The sequence below is a fragment of the Zootoca vivipara genome, chromosome 2 (genome assembly GCF_963506605.1).
Source record: "Zootoca vivipara chromosome 2, rZooViv1.1, whole genome shotgun sequence".
NCBI lineage: Eukaryota > Metazoa > Chordata > Lepidosauria > Squamata > Lacertidae > Zootoca > Zootoca vivipara.
Genome location: NC_083277.1, coordinates 70682048 through 70706943, shown reverse-complemented (window position 1 = coordinate 70706943; position 24896 = coordinate 70682048). Strand labels below are relative to the sequence as shown.

Sequence of the window (24896 nt, the reverse complement as noted above, 5' to 3'; positions counted from 1 at the left end):
CCTTTGCAACCGAGGACTTCAAATTCAAATAAGTTTGTGGAAGACAGCACTTCCCATTCCAGTGCCAGCAGAAAGCTGAGGAATATGGATGGTTTCTGCCAGTTTCCTGTCCCAGGGAAGATTAAGGAGCCACTCTCTTTCCCTCCTAGTTTAACATCTACAACCGCTGCCACCATGACCGACAGACACAGCACCAATTCTCCAGTGTTTGAAACGGCTAATGAAGGAAGTTGTGCCAGCAAGTGTGACTCGGCTAAAAGTCTTCTTCACTCAGGTTCTGTCTGCAGCAGAAGCCGAGGGAGATCAAAATCAACTCCTCCTCCTGTGCAGGTAAACCAAGTAGCTATTTAGGTCACATCCACACATTTGCACCACTCTAATAGTCACAGCTTCCCCATAGAGATGCAACTCCCAGCATCCATAGTAAATTACAGTTCCCAGGTTTGCGAAGTTGATGTGCTTTAAATGTTCTTTTAAGTGTGTGGTGTGGATGTGACCTAAGATATAACTTGCCACTTGCAATTATATTAGTGATAAGTTGTTATTATCAATGAGCTAAATGTAGACCAGGGGTAAGCATTTTTTTTCAGCAGGGGGCCAGTCCACTGTCCCTCAGACCTTGTGGGGGGCTGGACTATATTATTTTTTGGGGGGGATGAACAAATTCCTATGCCCCACAAATAACCCAGAGATGCATTTTAAATAAAAGCACACATTCTACTCGATTCCCAGACCGTCCACGGGCCAGATTGAGAAGGCGATTGGGCCTGATCTGGCCCCCGGGCCTTAGTTTGCCTACCCATGATGTAGACCAGGCATCCCCAAACTGCGGCCCTCCAGATGTTTTGGCCTACAACTCCCATGATCCATAGCTAACAGGACCAGTGGTCAGGGATGATGGGAATTGTAGTCCAAAACATCTGGAGGGCCAAAGTTTGGGGATGCCTAATGTAGACCATAAAGGAGTATCTTGCTGTGCACCATCAGGATGCATTTTGCCTGGGTAGAAGTCTCCCTGTTGATTGTACTTTAAAAATAACACTGGAGTTTGGAAAGCACATTGAAGAAAATAATAAGAAAGCATGCCTTTATTATGCATGATGCATTCTAATAAATGTTAAAGAGAACTAGCATGGAATGTTAGTTCAGCCTTCCTCAATTTAGGGCCCTTGAGTTGTTTTGCCCTATAATTCTCACCATCCACAACTATTGGCAATCCTGGCTGTGGCTCATGGGAGTTGAAGTCCAACAACATCTAGAGGGCAGGTTGGGAAAATCTGCTCTAATTCAGTAATCTGAACAGTTCCCATTCTCGGTAGCCCTCTTCTTAAATTATTTTCATTCTGATTTAAGAAGGGGGCTACCAAGAGTTGGAATTGTTCAGATTATGGAATTAAAAAAGGTAAAGGTAAAGGTTCCCGACTGTTAGGTCCAGTCCCGGACGACTCTGGGGTTGTGCACTCATCTCGCTCTATAGGCCGAGGGAGCTGGCATTTGTCCACAGACAGCGTCCGGGTCATGTGGCCAGCATGACTAAGCCACTTCTGGCGAACCAGAGCAGCACACAGAAACACCGTTTACCTTCCTGCCGGAGCCGTGCCTATTTATCTACTTGCACTATGATGTGCTTTCGAACTGCTAGGTTGGCAGGAGTAGGGACCGAGAAACAGGAGCTCATCCTGTCGCGGGGATTCGAACTGCTGACCTTCTGATCGGCAAGCCCTAGGCTTTGTGGTTTAGACCACAGCGCGACCCGTGTCCCATTATGGAATTAGAGCAAACCAAATATGAAACCGGTGATTTCACATCCCTTACTTTATCTGTCATTGAGACCACTGAGGCTTAATTTTGTCTGTTCATGCCCAGTGTTACTTGAATTGTAGCAATCTCTCCCCCTCTCAAAATTTAATGCCATAAAGCGGAGCTACAGTATATATGGAATTGTGCATTACTGAAATAAAGTGATCTTTGCAGGACTTAGGAATGTGAGACTAAAAACTCCTGCTACACTTTCTTCTCATATCAGTAGCTCTTCTGTTCCATATTTTCTAATACGGAAGAATTGGATAAAATTATATAATAAACTTCTGGTCTCCTAACTTCTTTTTAGTTCTGACTTTTCCAGTCTGAATGAGCCAGCACAATTATGAACTCACCATAATTTCGTTCTTTCAAACTGCTTGGAGAGCTGCTTCATGAAAGTCCAATTGCCTATGTAAAATTCACTTGTAATGTGCAAATCTTGAGAGTAGTACAATTCCCTATATGGAAGTGAATTCTGATTAGGAACTTTTGTCTTTTGCGAAGAGGTGCTCAGATACTATGCAAGGTATACTGGCATAGATGGTGAATCTTGATGGATTTCCATTCCTCAGAGAAACCACATAGGTTCTGGAGTTTGCCATTCCAGAAGAGGCTCTGATGTGTGAACTGCCCTAGCCTCACTGTCTTACACTTTCCTGTTTAATACTCCCCTGGTTCACAACATCAGCTGTTGGCTTTTTTATTTCTGTCATGCTCCATAAACCTTTTCCAGCTTCAGGGGAGAAATATGCACTTCTCAGTGCCAACATTTGGAGGACAATGTCTGTCAACAGTGCTGGAAAAACAGGATAAGGAAGGCAAACAGAGGCAAAGGGGAAAGAAAAAAATAGAGAAAGAGCCGTAGTACTACCTACATATGTAATAAGAAACTGTTCATAATCTCCTTGGTTTCAGGAGAGAGAGAAAAGACTCCTGCTAAGGGTATGTTATGTACTGAGCTGAATCCTAGAACAATAGGATTCAGAATCAGCGGGAGCTACCCAATCCAACTCCAGGTGGAAGTGAATCCGCAACCTGATTGGCCTGCTGGAGCAGCCAATCAGGCGGCTGGCAGAAGTGAATCTGCTACCTGATTGGCCTATAGGAGCAGCCAATCAGGCTGCAGGCAGAAGTCAATCCACAATATAATTGGCCCACAGGTGTAGCCCTGAAGTAGCCAATCACGCAAGGCCCATTGTGTAAATAATGTATATAAGCAGATGGTTTTGGGAAAAGAGCCATTCGTCTTCTCTTCTCCTCCTTGATGACTATGAGCTGAATAAAGAGCATGAAATTCACTCTCGACTCCGAGTATATATTTCACTGGCGACGAAGGTGGGATCCTGCTGAGCTGACCGCCACCACGCACTGCACCGCAGCACCGCCACCTGCTGCACCGCTGCATCGCACCGTGCATCCAGGCTTCAGCTCCAGGACCCAAGGAACCCAGAATGGCAACCGACAGCAGCTTCTCGCCATTCAAACCAGCATCAGGAGACTGGGAAGGGTACGCCGCCCGTTTCAACTTCCTCCTGCAAGCGAAAGAAGTCACCAACGATGCCATGAAGAGGGCGACATTCTTCAGCGTCTGTGGAGAGGAGACGTTTGAAATCGCCCGGGCTCTCCTTGCACCTAGAGATGTCGCTACCGTCTCTTACAAAACAATAATGGAACGGCTGAAGGAGCACTTCTCACCACAGCCCTCGGTGGTAGCTTGCCGAAATGCCTTCTACGCAAAGCGGCAAGCCCCGGGGGAAACCATAACTGGGTTTGTGACCTCCCTCCGCCAAGCCGCCCGGTTATGCAACTTCTCAGAATTGGAGAACATGCTTCGTGACCGCCTCGTCGGTGGCCTGAGGGACGAGATGTTGCAACGACGCCTCTACGCCAAAAAAGACCTCACGTTCCAGATTGCTCTGGAGGAAGCCCTGGCAACCGAAGCCGCCGAGAGGTCAACGCAAGAGGCACGACCGGCCCCGCCATCCCAACCGAGGGTCTACCACGAAGACCTCACCGACGAATCCGAATCTGACAGGGAGGAAGTACACCGAGTACAGCGGCGCACTCAAGCAGCACACACACCACAGCAGCCTCGACGAGAAGGAGGGAACTGTGCAAGCTGCGGGGAGAACCACGAGAGGAGGACCTGTCGTTTCCGCAACGCAGAGTGCAGGCAGTGCAGAAAATTGGGACACATCGCCCGGGTGTGTCGGGCTCGACTCACCCGTCGACAAGCATCAGATGACCGACCCAGGAGCCCCAGGTCACACGGCACCATGCACCAAGGCAACTCAACGGAGATCACGGACTACCAGGTATTCCAGTTGCCCCATCCCAGCACAGAGAAAATTTATATAGAGGTACAGATAGAGGGAGCCCCATGCCGCATGGAGCTGGACACGGGTTCAACTCTATCCATAATCTCGGCCCGAACATTAAGGGAACTGTGCCCTAATGGGGGTCCCAAACTAAGGCCGGCCCCATTCACCCTCCGGGACTTCCAGAAACGTAAGGTCCCTACTATGGGGGTGGGGACCTTCAGGGTGCAATATCGAGGGCGAAAGCAACAATTGGACTTGCTGGTAGTTAAGGGCCCCTACGTTAGCTTACTGGGACTGGCATGGTTTGGACCTCTGGGGCTAGCCGTTACCGGGGTGAACCGCACTAGCTTACAAGTGGACGTGGACGCCATATGCAAAGAGTTTCCAGGGGTTTTCGATGGGGCATTGGGACGATATACAGGACCCCCCATTGCCCTACAGCTAGACCCCGCTGTACGACCCATCAGGCACAAGGCCCGCCGGGTCCCGTTCGCCCTGAAACCCCGCATAGACGAGGAATTGGACCGGCTCGTGGAGCAAGGAGTGCTGGAGCCGGTGCCCAACGCCCCCTGGGAAACTCCAATTGTCACACCCGTCAAGCCTAACGGTTCGGTCCGCATCTGTGCAGACTACAAATGCACCATAAACAAGGCTCTCACGGCCCATGCATACCCTGTGCCAGTGGTCAGCCATGTCCTCGCCACCCTGGCTGGGTCAAAAATCTTTGGCAAACTGGACTTGGCCCAAGCGTATCAACAGTTGCCTGTGGACGAAGCCACAGCAGAGGCTCAGACGATTGTGACGCACAGAGGGGCATTCAGAGTAAAGCGGCTGCAATTTGGCGTTAGCGTGGCACCAGGCATATTCCAGAATCTAATGGACTCTCTCCTTAAAGGGATTCCTGGTGTCACCCCCTTCTTCGATGATGTACTGATCGCCGGGCCCACACCAGAGGAATTTGAGGACCGCCTCCGCTCCGTCCTGCACCGTTTCCAGACGGCGGGCCTCAAGGTGAAGCGGGAAAAGTGTTTACTGGGAGTGCCGCAGGTGGACTTTCTGGGATTTAAGGTGGACGCAGAAGGGGTCCATCCAACCGGTGACAAGGTACGGGCCATTTGTGAGGCCCCAGCGCCCAAGAGCAAGTCCGAACTTCAGTCATTCTTGGGACTATTGAACTTTTACCATGCCTTCCTTCCCCATAAGGCAGCGGTAGCGGAGCCCCTACACAGACTCCTAGATAAAAGGGCCCCTTGGGTGTGGGGCCAGCGACAAAGGGCCGCATTCCAGGCAGTCAAGGACTTGCTCGTCTTGAACTCGGTCTTAGCACACTTCGACGAGAGGCTGCCAGTGGTGCTGGCATGCGACGCCTCTCCCTATGGCATCGGCGCTGTCCTGGGACACCAACTCCCGGATGGAAGAGAGGTGCCGGTGGCATACTTCTCCCAGACGCTTGCTGCAGCCGAACGAAACTACTCACAGATTGACAAGGAGGGTCTGGCAATCGTGAAGGGCGTAAAAAAATTCCATGATTTCTTGTACGGGCGGCCCTTTACCATAGTGACTGACCACAAGCCGTTGCTTGGCCTGTTTGCCCCTGAGAAGCAGACCCCCCAAGTGTTGTCTCCACGTGTCCTCAGGTGGTCAATTTTCCTTGCCGGCTACCAGTATGCACTAATCCACCGCCCTGGGAAGGCGATGGGCCACGCAGACGCCCTCAGCAGGCTACCACTACCAGAAACAGGCCCCGACCCAGCGCCTGCGCAAGAGGTTATGACCCTGGAGCTGCTTCCCGACCGACCCATTCAGGCACAAGAAGTTGCGCACCATTCCACAAAAGATAGGGTCATCTCCCGGGTCCTGGACTGGGTGTGGCGAGGATGGCCCAGCAGCAGCCCCGGGCCAGAATTCGCTGGCTACACAAACCGCAAACATGAACTGTCGGCCCACAAGGGGTGCCTGTTATGGGGAAGCAGGGTTGTTGTTCCCCAGCCCCTCCGCAAAAGGGTCCTCACAGCCCTACACGAGACACACCCAGGGGTAGTGAGGATGAAGGCCCTTGCCAGGAGTTATGTGTGGTGGCCGGGGATTGACAGAGAGATAGAGGCCTGGGTCCAACACTGCCAGACCTGCCAAGAATCCCGCCCGGATCCCCCAAGGGCCCCAGTCCAGCCCTGGGAGTCCGCCCGACATCCATGGTCACGCTTGCACGTGGACTTCGCTGGCCCCTTCCAGGGAAAAACATTCTTCATAGTGGTGGATTCCTACACCAAATGGCTGGAGGTCGCACTGGTACCATCCACTTCTACGGCGGCAGCCATCCGGGTACTACGTAAGCTGTTTGCGACCCACGGGCTCCCTGACACCCTCGTCTCGGACAATGGAACCGCATTCACGTCAGAGGAGTTCCAGACCTTCACAGCGCAGAACGCCATCCGCCACATCCGCTCAGCACCATTCCACCCTGCCACCAATGGCCAAGCGGAGCGCATGGTGCGGACCACCAAGGACAGCCTCCGCCGCATGACACAAGGGGACTGGGAATACCGCCTTGCCGCATTTCTTCTAGCACAGCACAGCACCCCAAGCACAACGACGGGCCGGAGCCCAGCTGAATTACTAATGGGCCGGCGCCTTGCAACTAGACTGGACCGACTTCACCCCGACAGAGCTCAGGATGAGGTAGTGGTGGGGAAAGGCAGGAACCCCCGGACATTTGTGGCCCAGGACCCAGTGTATGCAAAGAATTTTGGGGCAGGCCCAGCATGGGTACCCGCCACAGTCACCAAGGTGACCGGTCCCGTGTCGTACGAGGTACTAACGGAAGGGGGGCAATGTTGGCGCCGCCACTGCGACCAGCTACGGCGACGATTCCCAGGAGGAACCCGGGAGGAGAGCGGGACAGAGGGGTCCCAAGGGGACAGCAGGGCAGTGAGGCCTGTAGAGCGAGAGGGGTGGGCAGGGGAAGCAGAAGCAGTAGGCACAGAGGGGCGCCCCGAGGCTGGAAGGACACCGGAACCAGAGCTACAACCTAGTGGTTCAGTGGCGCCAGACCAGACAGCCCCGGCACAGCCAGCAGCCTCGGAACACGAGCCAGAACCAGAACCCCTGACCAAGGAACACCCCAGGCCACAACGCACACGGAGGCGGCCAGCAGACCTTGGGGACTACGAATGCAACTTCCCGGGCAGGACTGGAACTTAGAGGGGAGGGGTGTTATGTACTGAGCTGAATCCTAGAACAATAGGATTCAGAATCAGCGGGAGCTACCCAATCCAACTCCAGGTGGAAGTGAATCCGCAACCTGATTGGCCTGCTGGAGCAGCCAATCAGGCGGCTGGCAGAAGTGAATCTGCTACCTGATTGGCCTATAGGAGCAGCCAATCAGGCTGCAGGCAGAAGTCAATCCACAATATAATTGGCCCACAGGTGTAGCCCTGAAGTAGCCAATCACGCAAGGCCCATTGTGTAAATAATGTATATAAGCAGATGGTTTTGGGAAAAGAGCCATTCGTCTTCTCTTCTCCTCCTTGATGACTATGAGCTGAATAAAGAGCATGAAATTCACTCTCGACTCCGAGTATATATTTCAGGGTAGCTAGTCACTTTTTGTTTTAAGGATCAGGAAGCAGCAGGCAAATTCTATTATTGGGCAAGATGGACCTTTGGTCTGTTTCAGGATGAGGATAGTGCAGCTTAATATTTTCCTAGTATATGCCATTCGACAAATGAGGTTCCGGAGATAAGCATGGCAGAGTACTCTGGCACTATGCCTTAGAGAACTCTTAAGAGGCGGCTAAAGACCTTATGTATCTCAAGATGTTGCTGCATTCTAATTTCCATCATTCCTGACCATGGGCCATGGTGATTGCTGGGGAGCTGCAGTTTCCCCATCTATGTGTATTACTACTTCGGAACCAAGGAAAGTTTAGGTTCTGTCTTCTAATGTTTCTTCTTCTGGAACTGAGGGACCTTCAGTCCCGTCCCACCTCAACTACATATGACCTTTTTTATTTAGGGCTGAGAAATCTCTCTCTAGTGAGTTAGCATGCAAATGAAAAGTAGAGAGCTACAAAGTCATATGGAGGGGTCTCCTCATCATAAAACATGGTTGTTTTTCCATTCCCAGGTTTTCTATAGCTCCACAGCCTGCCCTGCGTTGTCGGCTCAAGAGCATGAATACTATCCCACGCACCCCAAGTAAGTGTGCAAATATTCACAGGACCAGCTCTTACGATTAGATTTTCACTGTGTTATGTCTTGATGAGAATAGGCTTTTCCCATGGGTGCGTTCATGTGGAGAACCTAAGACAGGCATGCCCCATTTCAGAAGTTTGGCCATTGCATCTCAGAAGGAATTTCCATTTGCTTCTGGTTCCATTTCCATTGGACCCTAATGTTTTAGCTACTGTGATGGTCATGGAAATTGTTTCTGGGAGGCAATCGCTGTATGGGGTGAGTCATACATTAGGTTTGTAGTGTAAGTGCATCACTGGAAATGTGTCTCATGGTAAGACCAACACAGTTACATGTCTGAACCAGCTCTTAGTTCCACCCAAATGTATAAGTTTTTTCAGATACATCTGAGCAATTCTACCTGCCAGGCTACTGTGATATAACACTGTGCAACTTTCCTATTGACCAAGCTATGCACGAAATCTCCTGGGTACAGTCACTTGCCCCACCATCATTTTGAGACTGTGCATGAGGACTGGGTGAATGTATGTTCAGGCTTTCTTGTGAATGTGCACGGTTGCTGGCATAATGGAATTGCATTCTCCATTCAGTTCCCATTCATTCCAGCACATATATTTTGTTGATCGGTCGCTTTGAAAACAAACAAGTGAATAACAAAACATCTATATAACTGAAAGGGTTGAATGGTTCTGCCTTCTATGTAGCACTATTGGGATTGCAAATGAATGCAGTGGTTGCAGATAATGGTTTTAAAGAGTACTCAAGATGGAATCAAGAATGAGTGCAGCAAATTCAAGAGTTGGAGAGTGTGGTTGTTTGGTGTTATTTGAGATCATAGCTCCACCATCTGATCTCCTGTTGAAACAGCATTTGACTTGCAAGGGGGAGACATGCCTAAGGAGAAGAAAATGGAAGTTTCCTCTGGATCTGTTTATAACTCTTAAGATGCAGCATACTTAAAATAGAACTTTAAAACAAAAGGGAGTTTTGGCACGAATGCAGTATAAAAAGACTGGTTAAAACTCAAGTTAAGTGAAGGATGGAAAAATATTTAGATGTGAGATTATCCCGTCAGTTAGCACAGACTGATAGACTATGGATGATACATTTTATTATCTTTCACTGACAGAGAAAGCCACAGGCCCAGCTAAAATAGCACACGTCAACCTTCACCAGCTACCTCCATTTCCCGTACCCTTTAAATTCTTCAGTTCCTTTCCAGAACGAAATGTGGTACCATAACTGCATTCCAGTGCATTAGGATTCCAACTTCAAAGCAACTCATAAAAGTGCTTCAGATTTATTAGGTTTGCACAGTCAGCTGCTCTAAAGGAAGGGAACAGGTCATTTTATAACCCACCTGCCCCCAGTATTGTTATTATCTGATTGTAGGGGCACCTGCTCTTTTAATGCGTGCATTAATATACCAAATGAACAAGTTGTTGTTTGCATGCACACAAAAAGCTGGTGTTCATTACCTAAGATGGTTGTTGCCCTGGATAGAAGCAGTACAGCTAAACACCCTTGAGAGGGAATAGCTACGGTAAGTGATCACATAGGAAGCCTTACACAAAATCAATTCACATGTGTCAGTTAACATCACTGAGGGTGTGTTTACCTAGCAGATTTTACACACGAATGAATAACAATTTGGGTATCAGAGAGCTTCCAGGTGCTTGCATCTTTTGCGTCAAAAGTTTAGTTTTTATTTTTCATTTTCTCAGTCCAAATGCTTCCCTACTTTTTCCATTTGGCGCTAGGTGGGGAGGGAAGCCTCATTCTATAATTAGGCAATGGAAGCTGGTCTGTTAGGGCAAAGGATGAATGAAATGAAGTGACTTTGCTTTTTAATATCGATATTTGAAACCAAACTTTAGCTCCCCATCAAAGGAGAAACTGGAAGCTGATCCGTCTGACAAAACAGATGCTCTGGTGGCTGCAAAGCAAAGTGCTGGAAGAAGAGGGGAGTCTATGGGAGAACCTGGGACCTCTGAAATGGCTAGACTGTCCCCATTGAGCCAAAGTACAGATCAGCTTCACCATCTGAAGAGCTGGCATATTTCCTCTGGGCCACAGACAGGCAAAGACTGGCAAGGAGAAAAGCATCCAAATACTCTGCCGCATTGTGAGCCTGCATCTTCTGGACCCAGACAGCCACATGTGGAAGGTGTTGGAGGACAAAGGGGATCAAATTCAACAGCCCATGAACTGAAACAACCTCCTACCACAAATAAAGTATCGCACACTTTCCCAAGTGTAATCAGTGGCAGGTTGCCAAATCCAAACGTACCTTTGGAGCCCCTTCATTCTTCACCAGCCCTTCCTGCTCCTGCTGAGATGGACGATGAGGTTTTTAAGGAGTCTTTCAGCAGTGGCTCAGATGTAGCCTCTGACCTCCCTTCCCTCCATAGAGAAAGTAGGAGTTTTATTCCGAGCAGAAGAGCACCACAGCCTGCCATGATGTCTCCGGCTTCCGCAGAAGGAAAGCAAGTCAAGGAAGAACCTAGTACCAGGTAAAAATAAACATTCCCATTTGGTGCCAATGCGTTTCTATTTATTCTGAGCTGCCATGTTAACTCAGAGAGAGCACACATGCACATATAAAATGTATAATACATAGAAGGTGATGCACTCTGCAACCCCCTGGGAAAAGCTCACAATCACTTTGGCACAATCAATTTGGCCTGGAAAAGTGCAGTTTTGAAGGAGAGGAACAGAATGTTGCTGACACTATAATCATGCTTGCCTCCCTCCACTGCTTCTTAATAATAGTCTTGAGCAGTCATCCCCAAACTTTGGCCCTCCAGATGTTTTGGACTTCAGTTCCCATCATCCCTGACCACTGGTCCTGTTAGCTAGGGATCATGGGAGTTGTAGGCCAAAACATCTGGAGGGCCGCAGTTTGGGGATGCCTGGTCTTGAGTGTCGGGAACTGCTGGGACTGGAATTGGGGATGTTTGTTTCTGTGTGCTGCTGTCCCATGTGGCGGGCTATGAGAACTGCAGCCTGGAGCATCTTCCTTGCTGCAAAGCATTCTCAGGCCCCGAACCAGCCTTCTCTATCCAGGCTCCGGGGCAGCCCCTAACACTAGGAGGCATGATGCAGTCACCTCAGGTGACAGATACTAAGGGGCACAGATGGCAGCGAGATGTTGAGAGAGCAGAGATGTGTGTGGTACACAGCATAGTCTGTGTGACCCTTAAGTTTGGGCCACATTAACACCATACATCTAAAGCATCTATTTGTAGCCGGTATCTGAAGAAGTGTGCATGCACACGAAAGCTCATACCAATGACAAACTTACAGTAGTTGGTCTTTAAGGTGCTACTGGAAGGAATTTTTTATTTTGTTTCGATTACGGCAGACCAACATGGCTACCTACCTGTATCTAAAGCATGGTTATACCATGCCTGAAGAATTCTATTGTATACAACACAACACAGTGGCCCCAATATAACTCAAATAACAAAAACAAAAGGTTTGGGGAGCACCTTTGTTATGAGCATGTCTGGTTAAATGTGGGGCAGGGGGCGGGGGAGCCTGAAAGACATTGCAGCTAAATATCTGACTTTTGCTTGATGCACAGAAATTAATTAGATGCAGCTTCCTCTTCTGTCCATGCTAGGAAGCGTCATTTGTTGCATTTCTGTGTGATGGACACAGGAGCAGAATCAGTTGTGGGGAAAGGTAGTATCCCCGCACAATTCCTGTTGTGTACTCAATGTACCTTTTCAGGGGCCTGTATTTGAATAATCTGGTTTCCCCCTTTAATACTTGCTAGGTGTGATGTGGTCCTACTGGGTATGGCTGTGTGTGCACATGCTTATGTTTCTATATGATGGAAGAGAAGGCTGTGTGCTGCTCTGCCTTGCTGAAAGACAGTTGTGTTTCTATTTGTTGTTCTTAATAATAATAATAATAATAATAATAATAATAATAATGCTGTTTATAAACCTACCAGTCATGAACCTGAAAGCAGGACTTAACCAGACATGTTAAGTACTCCATCCCTGGAGCCCAGAGGCAAAGAAGAATCACAATAATTGTATACAGCTTTGTCTTTCTTCCAGCTTCCCTATCCATGAGAAAGAAGAATCTAGTCTTGGAAATAGCAGAGAAGATGAGAATTCTCCTGAAAATTCACATGGTGCAGACATGGCTCTTGACTTCCCGGCTTTCAAAGAACAGAACAGCAGACATTCTCAGTTGAAAAAAGAATTCAGTGACAAATCCCAACTTTCCAGTGTTTCTGGAAGAACCCGGTGGCAGCAATTAGAGGCAAATAACGCAACCCATGACTCAGAGAGGAGGGCATATTATTGCACTGCCTTGTTAGAAAGCCAAGGACATAGAGATACTAGCCATCCATTAGCAGATTCGGGAGCTCTGCAAGATGAGCATGATTGTAACTTTCCAGCACAAGGCACAGATTTATCTTTAGCACAGTCAATATCGACAGAGGACCAAAGGTGTGAAGACCTTGCAGTTGAGATTATTGCCAAAGACAAGTCTCTGGTTGACATCCTCACACCCCATCCCACCAGAAAGACTGCTTTAGATCTCATGGAAGGCCTTTTCCCTGTGAACATTTCAATGCCAGGCAGATCCTGCAGAAGGAAGGAGGGAATTCAGTCTGTCCAAGAAAAAGAGTAAGTTTATATATTTCTTATTATTTGTTTTTTATTAAAGATTTTCTTGGGTTAGGAAAGCACATACACTGTAAGTTTATATGGCACAGAGAGCCACAGGAAGCATACTTTGGGTAGGGGCAGGGGAATCCCATCCTGTTTTGCCACCTGAGGTGAAATGGGAAGGTGCTCTCTGGTATGCATGCTGCACAGAACTCACCTACCTTTGCCAGTCCTGCCAAAGCCTCGCTTACTGGGTTGTGCGGCTTCCAGGTACCAGCGAGATCTCAGGAGGGCCTCTGCAAAAATTTGCAGGGCACTCACAAGATTTCACCAGAACCCACAGCATATGCTTCTTTCTCACTTCGCCAGCAGGGAGGGGCACCCGTGTTGACTCCTTTGAAACTGCTAACCACATTTCTCTCTCACACACACACATGCCCCACACCCAGCAGAGTATTGGCTTCATACCCCACCCTGCAAGAAAATCATTGGGGGGGAGACTCCTAATAACCCTGAATTCCCATTAAGAAAATTTACACCAGGGGTTCCTAACAAACTGCAAAATATGGTGACCCAGCAGGCATTACAGTATCTTTGTTGAATTAGTAATACTTTGAATGGCATCCCAATGTTTGAGAGGCTGCAAAAGTGGTTTTGAGTGCTCTGTCTGAGCACTTTTTTGTGATCAGTAATATCTCTGTTAATATGTAATTTGTCACATTGTTAAAGAAGCATTTATAATGATTGTTCTTTTATTTTAACAGCCAAAGAAGCAGTGACTGTGCAGCAGACCCATCTCATGGGACTCAGAGTTTTCTTGAGCAAAGTACAGATCAAATTCTGAGTAAAAGCAGAGAAAGTCTTGATGATCCAGACAGCATTACATCAAAGAAAGTAGGTAGACAAGTGACCATGCAATCCTGTATATGTTTATTCAGACAGAAGTTCTGTTGGGTTCCATGGGACTTCCTCTCTGATATGTGAGTGTAGTAGGGCTGGGGAAACTTCAGACAACCTTTGGACAACCATCCCAATCCAGATTTGGGAGGTCTCCTCAAGCCGTGACACATGACACACCCTCCAGCAGTTTCCTAAGCTTCCATGTTTGTCTGACTGCATCCTTTCATACATACATATAGACATACATACATAACTGTTTTAGTATGCTGCCATTCCACAGTTAAAACCATGCTCAAGGCGGCTTACAACATAAAAAAACACATAGTTACAAACATAACAAAAATAGTCATAAACAATAAAAAGCATCAAAAAGCACACAACCCAACTGAAACAATTTCCACATAAATTATAACACATAAAGAAATATTTAAAAAAATACCAATAACAGCAACAACCTCCTCCAACAAAAAAATCCCTAAACAATACCCTTAGTTCCATCACTTGTGCAGTTCTGATGAGCTTAAATTGCCCTCCTTTACATCAACAGGTTTTTGCTCTTATTTCATCCTTTCCACTGGTGATGTTGTGATGTCTTTGCCAGAAGATCTGGCATACATTGGTTCCATTTTGAATAAATGCAGTTTGCCTCAGATTCTCCTGCTTAGAAATAGCTTCATGGCTGTGAACTGGGTGAGACCAGGCCATGAACCCTACATGAAGGAGACCTGGCATCCCGTGGGAATATGATACGCTTCGTTTTGAGATCTGGCAGCCCTTCCTATTGACAGGCTTGGTGTGTCATATTGGCTTTCACAATGCAGAGAATGAAACCATAACTGAGGAAATAGTTATACTGAGGCTCCTTTGGCAGAAATCCCAGGTTTCTTTGCAAAGGAGGCTCACTAGTCATTAAAACTTGGCGACATTTCAACTCTGCCAGTCATGTTCTGCCCACCTGTAACTTTCTTCGGCAGTTTATAAGTTGTTGCTTCCTATGATGAACCTGACTTGTCCCAGCCATTGATATAAGCGCCAGTGTTGGATAGTGGTTTGAACGCCAGGCTAAGATCAGAGAGAGCCAAGTTCAAATTCCCACTCAACAATGAAGTTCATTGAGTGAGCTCAGGCTACTCAATCCCTCTCTCCCTAACCTATCTCATAGGGTTGCTGTGAGAATAAATGGGTGAGCAAGAACCTCATAAGCCTCTTGAGCAAGGCACAAAGGTAAATAAATAAATCACTGTTAAAACGTGGCCATGTTGATCTTACTGCCCTCTGTTTTAAAAACCATTTTAGGTGCCTACAGGGGCAGCCTAGTTAGTATAAACATGCATGTTCAAGTTCCTGTGGCTGAATCCCGCCTATCACATACATAGACAGGACCCACTTATTTACTCCATATCTGGCCCACCATGCTTTTCCCCATCTAAATGTTGATAAATCTTGGCATCAGACAGAGGTGTGGCTGCCTCAACTCTGATGTATAGTGACATTCATTGTGTGCATACCAGGACCCCGGAGACAGGGGAATCTGACTTTATTGTAGAGAGTTGAGGCTTTAAAAGAATTGGGGACCAGTAGCTTGCTTTCCTCCACTTCCTGGAATCTTATTTTTCCTCTTCTGCCTGATGCCTGCTTGAGGACAGATGGCTGAGCTGGACCCCATGGTGGTGTGCACTATTTTGTACACTTATGGAAATGCCAGAAACAAAGTTCTTTGGTGACTGTAAGTCTTGAATCCCACTTGCAGATGAATCTCATGGGGTGTCCGGAGCACAGTCTAGTCCTGTTGTATTAGATGAGTTTCAGCTGATAAGGCTCAAGGATGTGGACAAGATGCTCGGATCAGTCAGGGCAACCACTTGCGTTTTAGACCCTTGTGGTTCCAGTCCTACTTGGATGGTCGTTCCCAGAGGGTGTTGCTTGGGGAATGCTTTTCTGAAGGAGCAGGTTCATAGCTTGGGGGTACTCCTGGATCTTCTGCTGTCACTTGAGGCTCAGGTAGCCTCAGTGGCCTGGAGTGCCTTCCATCAGCTTTGGCTGGTGGCCCAGCTATGCCCCTATCTGGACAGGGATAGCCTCATTACTGTTGTCTATGCTCTGGTAGCCTCAAGGTTGGATTACTGCAATGCGTTATACGTTCAGAATCTTCAGCTAGTGCAGAATTAAGTGGCCAGGTTGCTCACCAGAGCAAGACAGTTTGAGCACATTACACCAACCCTGATCTGACTGCACTGGCTACCAATTAGTTTCTGGGCCCAATTAAAATTGCTGGTTTTGACCTATAAATCCTTAAATGGCTCACGACCACAATACCTCAAGGACTGCCTCTTTCCATATGAACCTACCTGGACCCCGAGATCATCTTCTGAGGCCTTGCTTCATGTGCCACCTCCTCAAGATGTCCAGAGGGTGGCAATATGAGAACGGGCCTTCTCTGCAGTGGCTCCCCATTTGTGGAATGCTCTCCCCAGGGAAGTTCGCCTGGTGTCTTCATTATACACCATTAGGTGACAGGCAAAAATGTAACTTTTTAACGAGGTCTTTGGGTGATTTCATTGACATCCTATGCCCTTTTAAAATGTGTTTTATGGGGGGGTTATTGGGTTGTTGTTTTTATTTTGATTGTATGTTTTGTGGTTTTATATTTTGTTTTATATTTTGATTTTGTTCTGTGAACCATCTAATAATAATAATAATAATAATAATAATAATAATAATAATAATAGCAGCTACTACTACCCAGGCCAAGCGGTGAAAAAAGGCATTCACCTAAGTAATATTTGCCAGCATTTTCATTATAATAATTTGTATTTGTTTTATTACAGAATTGTATAGCTTTGCTCCTGCATTGTGTGAAAAGGCTTGCCTCAATCAGTTTTCTTGAAAAGTAACTATATACTCAGAAGCAATTTTAGCCCAAGCTTTGTGTCCCCTTTTAGGATATCCCTGAAACCTCAATAAGACAATTTTTGTGGAGGCAAATATGGAGCAATAGGCCTTCCTAGCTGTCCAATGTTTTAGACAGACTTGGATTTCCTTCACTCCCATAGAAACTCACCTAGGAGCTTAAGGCAGTAAAAATAGGCTTATAAACCCTGCCATGCCAGGTAGAAGATATTTGCTAAGAATGTTTTCCTCTTAAGTGTTCCTTCAAGGCCTGCCACCTTATCCGAGAACCACCCTACTAAAACCTGTCTATCAAACCCAGTTCAGTTTCTCAATGGCTTCCTTCCTTGCAGAGAGAACTTATTTCCAGCATCCATTTGAAGCTACAGGCTCTGTGGCTTGAGAGGGAGCTTATCGAGTCTGAAGCTAAGGGGTATGCTGTGCGTGGCAAGGAGCTCGAGTCTCTGGTCCAAGACCTGTGTAAACCCAATGAGTATGAGCGCTACATGATGTTCATTGGTGATCTGGAGAAGGTGGTGAGCCTGCTGCTGTGCCTCTCCAGCCGCCTTGCTCGGGTCCAAAACGCTATGGAGAAAATGGATGAAAACACAGATGCTGAGGAGAAGGTGAGAAATCACCATGTTGCCAGCTGTCCCCAATCTGACTTCTGCCCCTCTGAAGTCTTTTTTCAGTGTTCCACAGTATGGAGGTCTCTCAGGCGAAGTATTAACTCTTGTTTGGAGACTGGGAACTAGACACACGACATAGGAGACACCAGAGGAATTGGAAGTGGGGTGTATGGGATCCCTTTCATCTCTGGCCATTTCCCCCTTCAAAATTATTTCCATAAAGTAAAAGATGGGTAGAAAAGTAGACAGAAAGCTTTTTTTAAAAAAGAAAGAAAGAAAGAACAGGGAAGCAGCTAGGGATGGTAATGTTTTACAGCCTTGTCTCTACTGCACCCTCAGGCTGGCAAGCAACTGTTCATACATTTACTGTGTGTTACATTTAATTTGATCCTCAGTCAGTCTTTCCACCATAAGCTGTACCTGCAGACAAGCACAAATATTTCGGGGGTGGGGATCATTCTGCAACTTCAATGATGTTGGTAAAATCCATTTGTTTGCTCTGATCACATTTCTCTCACTTCTTGGGTCCATAAAATACACCACATGTGCCATATTGAAGCTACACAAGAGTCTCTGTTGTTTTTAGTAACTTGCTCTGGGATTACTTTTCATAATGAGGAGCAGATAATAAATACAGTGGTACCTCGCAAGACGAATGCCCTGCAAGACGAATTTTTCGCAAGACGAATGCATCTTGCGATCTGATGGTGACTCGCAAGACGAATTTGTTTTGCGAAAAATTCGTCTTGCGAATCGCGGTTTCCCATAGGAATGCATTGAAATTTAAATTTTTTTTATTTAAAATATATTTTTATTAATTTTCCAATTAAAACCAATTATATCACATTCATTATTTCAAATTATACACATATATATATCAATCAAACCGAATGTTATGCCAAATCGTCTAGAAAGTTTTTTATTTGGGTTCCCATGCTTCAAGAAATTGGGGATTCCTCGCAACCGTCCACTGCCGTCTTTTTTCTAAAGTTCAAATCGTCCTCCAAGTTCATAATAATCCAGATCTTCCCCTTACAGTCACATAGATGTTTTCCACTTTCAACCGATTATTTCCCAGCTGCTGAGATAAATATCAAACAAGGTTTCACAGATGTTCTTTCTCCTGTAGTCCAGCCTCCCCATAAATCTTCTTGGTCTGGAGCTCCCTGTTGCGTCGACTCTCAACACGAAGCAGCGCCATCTTAAAAAAAACTCAAATCACTTTCGTTTTCTCTCATAGCCATGAAGATTAACGATCTTTATAGAATTTACAGCTTTTCCAGGCAGAAGACCCAAACATCAAACCATAAACTCTTGGTAAATTAATGGATCTCCTTGCCCTATAGCTGAACTTAGCTTCAGGTCGCTGCTCCAATTCAAAGTGCGTCACAGCTCATAAATCCTCCGAACGCGTCCAGGACTCCTTCCGTCCGACTAGGGGGGGGGGGCTTTTCTCATCGGCAACTCCACATCTTTAAAAAATATGCTCAGTAACAACAGTTTATAAAGTTCAACTCACACAGTCTTTTGCTTCTCTTTCACTCCAAACAAGCCAGGACATCGCGTCTGGGAAGGTACGAAATAACTCATATGAAGAAAAATAAAAAAAAACTCAATTCCCTTATCGCTCCGTCCCCATCAATCCTTCTTCCAGATGATATACAGCCTTTGACTCCTCTCCCTCAGCAGCATAAATTTCTCAGCAGTAAACAGCGCTTCTTCCCCTCCTTCTGAAGTATGTCCATAGATTTAAGCCTAATTATCTTCTTTAACCATGGAAATCCCCGCCATGCAGATTAGCGTCCGGGAGTCCTGGCCCTCGTAAGTGCTTTTCAGCCCAAGCTCCCCCCACTCCATAAACAGTCGGAGTGGGTCTGGGGGCATCGCGGGCCAGCGGCCCCTCTCCGTAACCCCCGGAGAGGGTAGGGGGTTGCCATTTACTCCCCTAGCAACCGCCAAATTCCTTACGAAGGTCAGAGGGATGGAAAACAGGTCCGCCATTCCTGCCGGCGGAAACCGGAACCTGCATTGAAATTTAATTAATGCGTTCCTATGGACAGAAAAAGAAATTTCAATGCATTCCGATGGGAAACCGCGATTCGCAAGATGAAATTTTCGCAAAACGAATTGACTTGCAGAACGAATTAAATTCGTCTTGCAAGGCACCACTGTATTATGAATAAATAGGCATCTGTGACTACAGGACAGAAGGAAATAATCGTTGCATGTTATAATGTTTGCACACTAATTTCTGAGTTGTTTTGGTTGTCTTTAGCAGTCATTAAAAGAGCGGCACAGACTCTTGTCCAGGCAGCGGGAGGATGCAAAGGACCTGAAAGAGAACCTGGATCGGAGAGAAAGGGTGGTGTCGGGTATTCTTTCCAAATACATGACTGAAACGCAGCTTCAGGACTACAAGCACTTTGTACAGGAAAAGACATCACTATTGATTGAACAGAAGGACCTTGAGGAGCAGATGAAGTTTCTTGAAGAGAAACTGGAGAGGTTGGAGAAGAGTATTCCTACTTAAAGCCATATTAGCAGGCCACTTGTTTTCATGAATGAAACGACTGCGCTAGAACTCCATCTGTATCCATGGAAACATTTAAGAAGGGAGCAAGGCTGTGTTTGGTGACTTCACATAGGCATCTCAGTGCCTCAGTGCTGACAAGGGCTTAATTGGCCCAGGCAAACATTCTTAGGAGAAAGTGACAAAACCTTAACTGTAGGTGGCAATGCATTTTATCTTGGAATGACTGATGCAATGCGTCTTGCCTTTCATTAATGAGCTGGTGCGCTGTTTTTCTTTCCTGCAGACTGCTGGTCTGTTTCCAGACTGACATCATCCCAATAAAGAATATATAAGTATCATAAAATGTTTTCCTCTTTCTGGATGGAGTGGGTATTTAATTGACAGGCAACATTCACGTTTAAATGTGAAACACAATAGCACCAACTCTTGCAGGCACAACACTTGCAGGCCTTTTAACGAACTCCTTTTCCAGTTTAACCACAGAGCTTCCCTCTAACAAGGGAGCAGCTTGCAGGGCCAATAACTCTATGAAACAGTAATAAAACCCAGCCTGGAGCTATTCAGGTACTAGAATTGTTTCTTCAGAACATGGGTGTGCAGGATGTTGAGGAATACCCCTTTCTGCCTGCCTTTCTTTCTTGCTCTCCTACTTTACTCTTACTAGGTGTGCTTAAAATTATTTCCAGTTTCCCATATACAGCCATATCTTTTTCAAAATATGTACCCAGATTTTATATGCAATAATTGGTATCCTATGAATGATTTTTTTTGGGGGACAGCATTCCATTTAATTAAAACATTTATTCCTTAAGAAGCAATATGTAAATTTAGCAGACATAAGAAGCTGCCTTTAACTGGGTTCAACCATTGGTCTGTTCTGATGGGTCCTGGCTCCAGGGATTGGGCAATTCTTCACCAGAACACCCTCAATGCCCCCCCCCCAATGTGGAAGAGGCAAGTCATTGCCTAATAATTTTCTTAAGCTGAATCTGATCTTTTTGAATACTCTGTGCAAAATGGAAATGATAACACTGTTAGAGTGCCTCTTTGCTGGCCTTGGCCAAAACACAACTTTGTCACCATAGAACAGGCACCCCCAAACTCGGCCCTCCATATTTGTGGGACTACAACTCCCATCATCCCTGACCACTGGTCCTGTTAGCTAGGGATGGTGGGAGTCGTAGTCCCAAAACATCTGGAGGGCTGAGTTTGGGGATGCCTGCCATAGAGTGTTGGGTGTAGGGGGCATAACTTTCCACTTGGCTAATCTATTCCAAATGCTGGTTGTGTTTAATACATTTTACAATGATTGCTATATCAAAATGCTCATTTTCTGTAATGCACAGGTCTCTCCTCTCTAATTGCAACATAAAAATCGGAGTGGGGTAAATAAATACACATGGCATTTCCAGGCATTTAAAAATAATTAAACAAAAACCAAATACCTAAAAAAACACAGGCTTTGGTGCAATATACAGCTCCAGGGAATGTACTCTGCCAAATGGCCATATGCTATGTTATTAATTGTTTTGCCACATCTTCCTTTCAAACGCCCACCACCATTTGCACATTTGTAGGTTACTTTGACTGCCTTTGTCTAACTGAAGGACAAGGAAAGGGTGCTGAATGAGAAAAGGACAGAACCGGTGGACTAGAATGATCCGTTCAAGACTGGGATGGGGAACATAATGTTGTTGGAGTACAACTCCTATCATCCCTGACCAATGGCTGTGGTGGTTTGGGGCAGATGGAAGTTGGAAGTCCAACAAAATCAGAAAGGGGTTCCTTAAACCAGAGAAGGAACACTGCAAGTTTCCAGTGGTTAATTGCAGTTGGGATGAGCAAAAGGGCTACCTTTTGGATCTGGATTTACTATCAGAGGTAATAGCCTTTTCTCTTACAATCAACAACCTGAGATATTGTGTAGGAGAGCTAGTATCCCTGACATTAAGCTCAGTTCCAAGGAAACCCTTTTGCCCATCGCATTTGCAATTAACAACTGAAAACCTATCCACGACTTAGGCCAGGGGTCGGCAACCTAAGGCCCATGGGCCACAAGCAACCCACGGGGGTCATTTAACTGGCCCACGAGCCGCCCCCAAACCAAGTCACCTGCTTGGCAAGACACACACCCCCCCCCCCGTGCTGGGCTAAACCGGCGCAGCGCGACGTGGAGATTCACTTCTGCGCCGCCGGAAATCGTGCCTGCGCAGACGCAGGAAATTGCGGGCGCACGTGCGATCCAGCCCACAGAGAAATCTCCGCTGGAGTGAACCAGCCCAGGCAAGGTAAACCCCTGTGCGTTCCCACTGCCAGTTTGGGAAGCGGTGTGCACATGTTAGCCACAAACCATATCTATCTTGCATCTATTCTATTGTTTCTTACGAAATCCTGCATTTTAATGCATTTCACCCCAAACCAGCTTTGATCCAAACTAAGAACAATCCAGCTGCATTTTGAGCCACAGCCTTTGGTCTCGTCCACACTCCCACTTGTCCTGTGCCTATAAACCATGGGTCAGAGCAGTTTTCTGCTTGCCCCATGTTTTCTATGCATGTATCTGAGCGGTTTTGCCTTTGACCTGCTGCTTTCCCCCGGGAAACCTGCTCTTTAGTGCTAAATCAGAGCAAACATCAATCTGAAGAAAACCCAATCAATGTTTGCTCCGATTTAGCTCTAAAGATTGGGTTTTCTCAGGGGAAAGAGGTGGGGCAAGTGGAAGTCTGAATGAGCCCTTAGCTGCAGCAGCACAGTCCTAAGCACAGAGAAGTAAATCCCACTGAGTTCAATGAGGCCTGGAACCTGTGCAGATGTTATTACAACAGGCTATGCTCTGTAGTTAATTCCTCTACCCTAGGAGTACTTCTCTGGGAATACTGAACTCCAAGCATGCTAACCCCTGTACCACAAGACAGAGACACTTGCATTTGAGGAACTTTTGCTCTGTCGTTTGTTGGAGGCTGTGCATTTACAGTACATACCGTATCCCCTGCACTGGTGAATGAGCACCTTCTAGTGGCAGCAACGGATCCTTTTGCTTGTTCCTCACATTACTGTTACAACAAGTGACCATGACCCTTTTCTCTGCACTGTTGTAAAGCCCAATAGCTGTGTGAATCAAACTGGTCAGTTGCTATATGCTGCAGTCTACAGGTACAGAAAAGGGTAGACACAGCACACACATAGAGAGAAAGAAGAAACACAATATTTAGCTCAACAACTTTCCTGTCCTGATTTTCAGTGTTTGAAATATGGCAACCCTACCTTACAACACAATATTTAGTATTAAACACCCTGCTTTGCCTTCTCTGGATTCATTAGTCCAGGGGTATTCCCCCCCCCACACACACATACACCCTCCCCAAATATGCTCTGCATTGTTTGGGCGAATCTTCGGAACAATTTTAGGCTTTGCATGGGGCTGGAGAAGAGAGGGTAAAAGGCCAATTTGTGCAGAAATCCTTGTGTTGAAGGGAGATTTGCTTAGTGTGACATTGGCTACAAGCCTTAGTTTAGATAGCTGCTTTAGAAATGATTACTGTTTTTATTTTTAATGTTAATATTCTGCTCTTATGATTGAGAATTGTGATATAGGTTTTGATTGTTTGATATTTGAATGCATTAGCTGCCTTAAGTTTCTTTCATCCTTAAGTTGGTAGAAAAAATGTTTTAGGATAAAAATAAAAACACAGAGGCTGAGGCCACTCCGATTCATGGAGGTTTGGGGTCAGGGCTTGCTGCTTGCGCTCAAATTCGTCTTGGCAGGAATTTCATACTATTTCCATTTATCTGGGCTGGATTTCGAAAGCAGAAATGGCTACAATCTTCCTTCCTTTCCCTTTCCTTTTGAAGAACAAGGCAAACAGCAAGAGCAAAGCAGAAGTATAGCCTAGATCTAAGTCAGGCATTGGCAAAGATGCCTCCGATCAAAGGTCTGTCTTACCCAGGGTTGGGGAATTTGCTTCTGCCGGAGGACCACATTACCTCATGGGCAGTTTTGCAGGGGCCACATGCAAACAGCAAGTAAGCATGGCTAGAGGCAGAAATATGTAGAGCAAAAGGTGCAACTTTTTACCTTTGTACAGTAAAAAACTGAGGTTTCTACACACATACAGCCACATTGCAAACACATCTCTTTAGCCTCCATCCAGGCAAGCAGTAGGCATTATCCCACTCCCAGGATGCATTCCAGCCATGCAAAGGCACTTGAGGAGGAAGAACAAGGCTGTTAAAGGGGCAAGCCTGGGGAAAGGGGGCGTGGCCTGAGAAGGGGTGTGGCCTGGGGGTGCATTCAGTCCTGTGTCCTGAGTTTCCTCACCCTGATCTAGTTCATCTTGTTTCCAGGAAGCCTGGAGATAGGTACAGATAAGAGGGGTCAGAATATTTGCAGCCTGTGCCATTTTTCCCGTGCTCATTCATAAACGCCTTCCACCCTATGTCCACGTGTTGGTCTATGGTTTTTTTCATTTTTAATCCATACAAAAAATTGCATTTAAAGATTATACAACTCCATAATTTTTGAGCATATTTTCTGCACATCTCTAAATATAATTTCTCTTAAAATACACATTTTTGAGATGTTGTTTTCGGCAAGAGTTACACTGCAAAATCTGGAGAAGGGACAAATCTGAAGGCTACCTCTTGTTCCCATCCACACTTCAGCTCAGGAGGAGGAGGTGGTGGAGGGACAGATCAGTTCACATCTGAATTTGAGAAAGATTAAATTCCTCAAGCACCCCCACCCACAAGGCTCTGGCGCTCGCTCTCTCCCTCCCCCCCCCCTCTCTCTCACACACACTGAATGTAGGTCCACACACCAACTATCACAGTCAAATAGACAAATTTGTAGAGGCTGCTATGGACTTAGATCAGCAAGATGTTAAAATTCCATATACCCATATACTGCAGTTCCACCCCTGCGAACGATACAATTATCTTCCCCCCCTCCCTCCCCCGTCTCATAGTACAGTTGACTTAACATACTGTATGATAAGAT

At 46.3% G+C, this 24896-nt stretch overlaps 1 protein-coding gene across 1 annotated transcript; it reads left to right on the top strand.

Annotated features, from left to right (window-relative positions):
- Positions 1 to 8328: 8328 nt before the first annotated feature.
- On the top strand, positions 8329 to 23442 carry SHROOM1 (shroom family member 1). The gene is made up of 5 exons (XM_035105386.2): positions 8329 to 10831; positions 12389 to 12967; positions 13714 to 13843; positions 17092 to 17364; positions 19643 to 23442. Exons 1-5 carry the CDS (start codon positions 10290 to 10292, stop codon positions 19895 to 19897), a joined length of 1779 nt encoding a protein of 592 aa, XP_034961277.2. The 5' UTR covers positions 8329 to 10289; the 3' UTR covers positions 19898 to 23442.
- Positions 23443 to 24896: the final 1454 nt, after the last annotated feature.

Excerpts from the sequence above, each read along its gene's own strand:
- SHROOM1 (XM_035105386.2), top strand. The coding sequence starts at position 10,290 with ATGGGAGAACCTGGGACCTCTGAAATGGCTAGACTGTCCCCATTGAGC. Across the intron at positions 12,968-13,713 it reads CAGTCTGTCCAAGAAAAAGA|CCAAAGAAGCAGTGACTGTG; the intron begins GTAAGTTTATAT and ends TTATTTTAACAG. Across the intron at positions 17,365-19,642 it reads ACACAGATGCTGAGGAGAAG|CAGTCATTAAAAGAGCGGCA; the intron begins GTGAGAAATCAC and ends GGTTGTCTTTAG.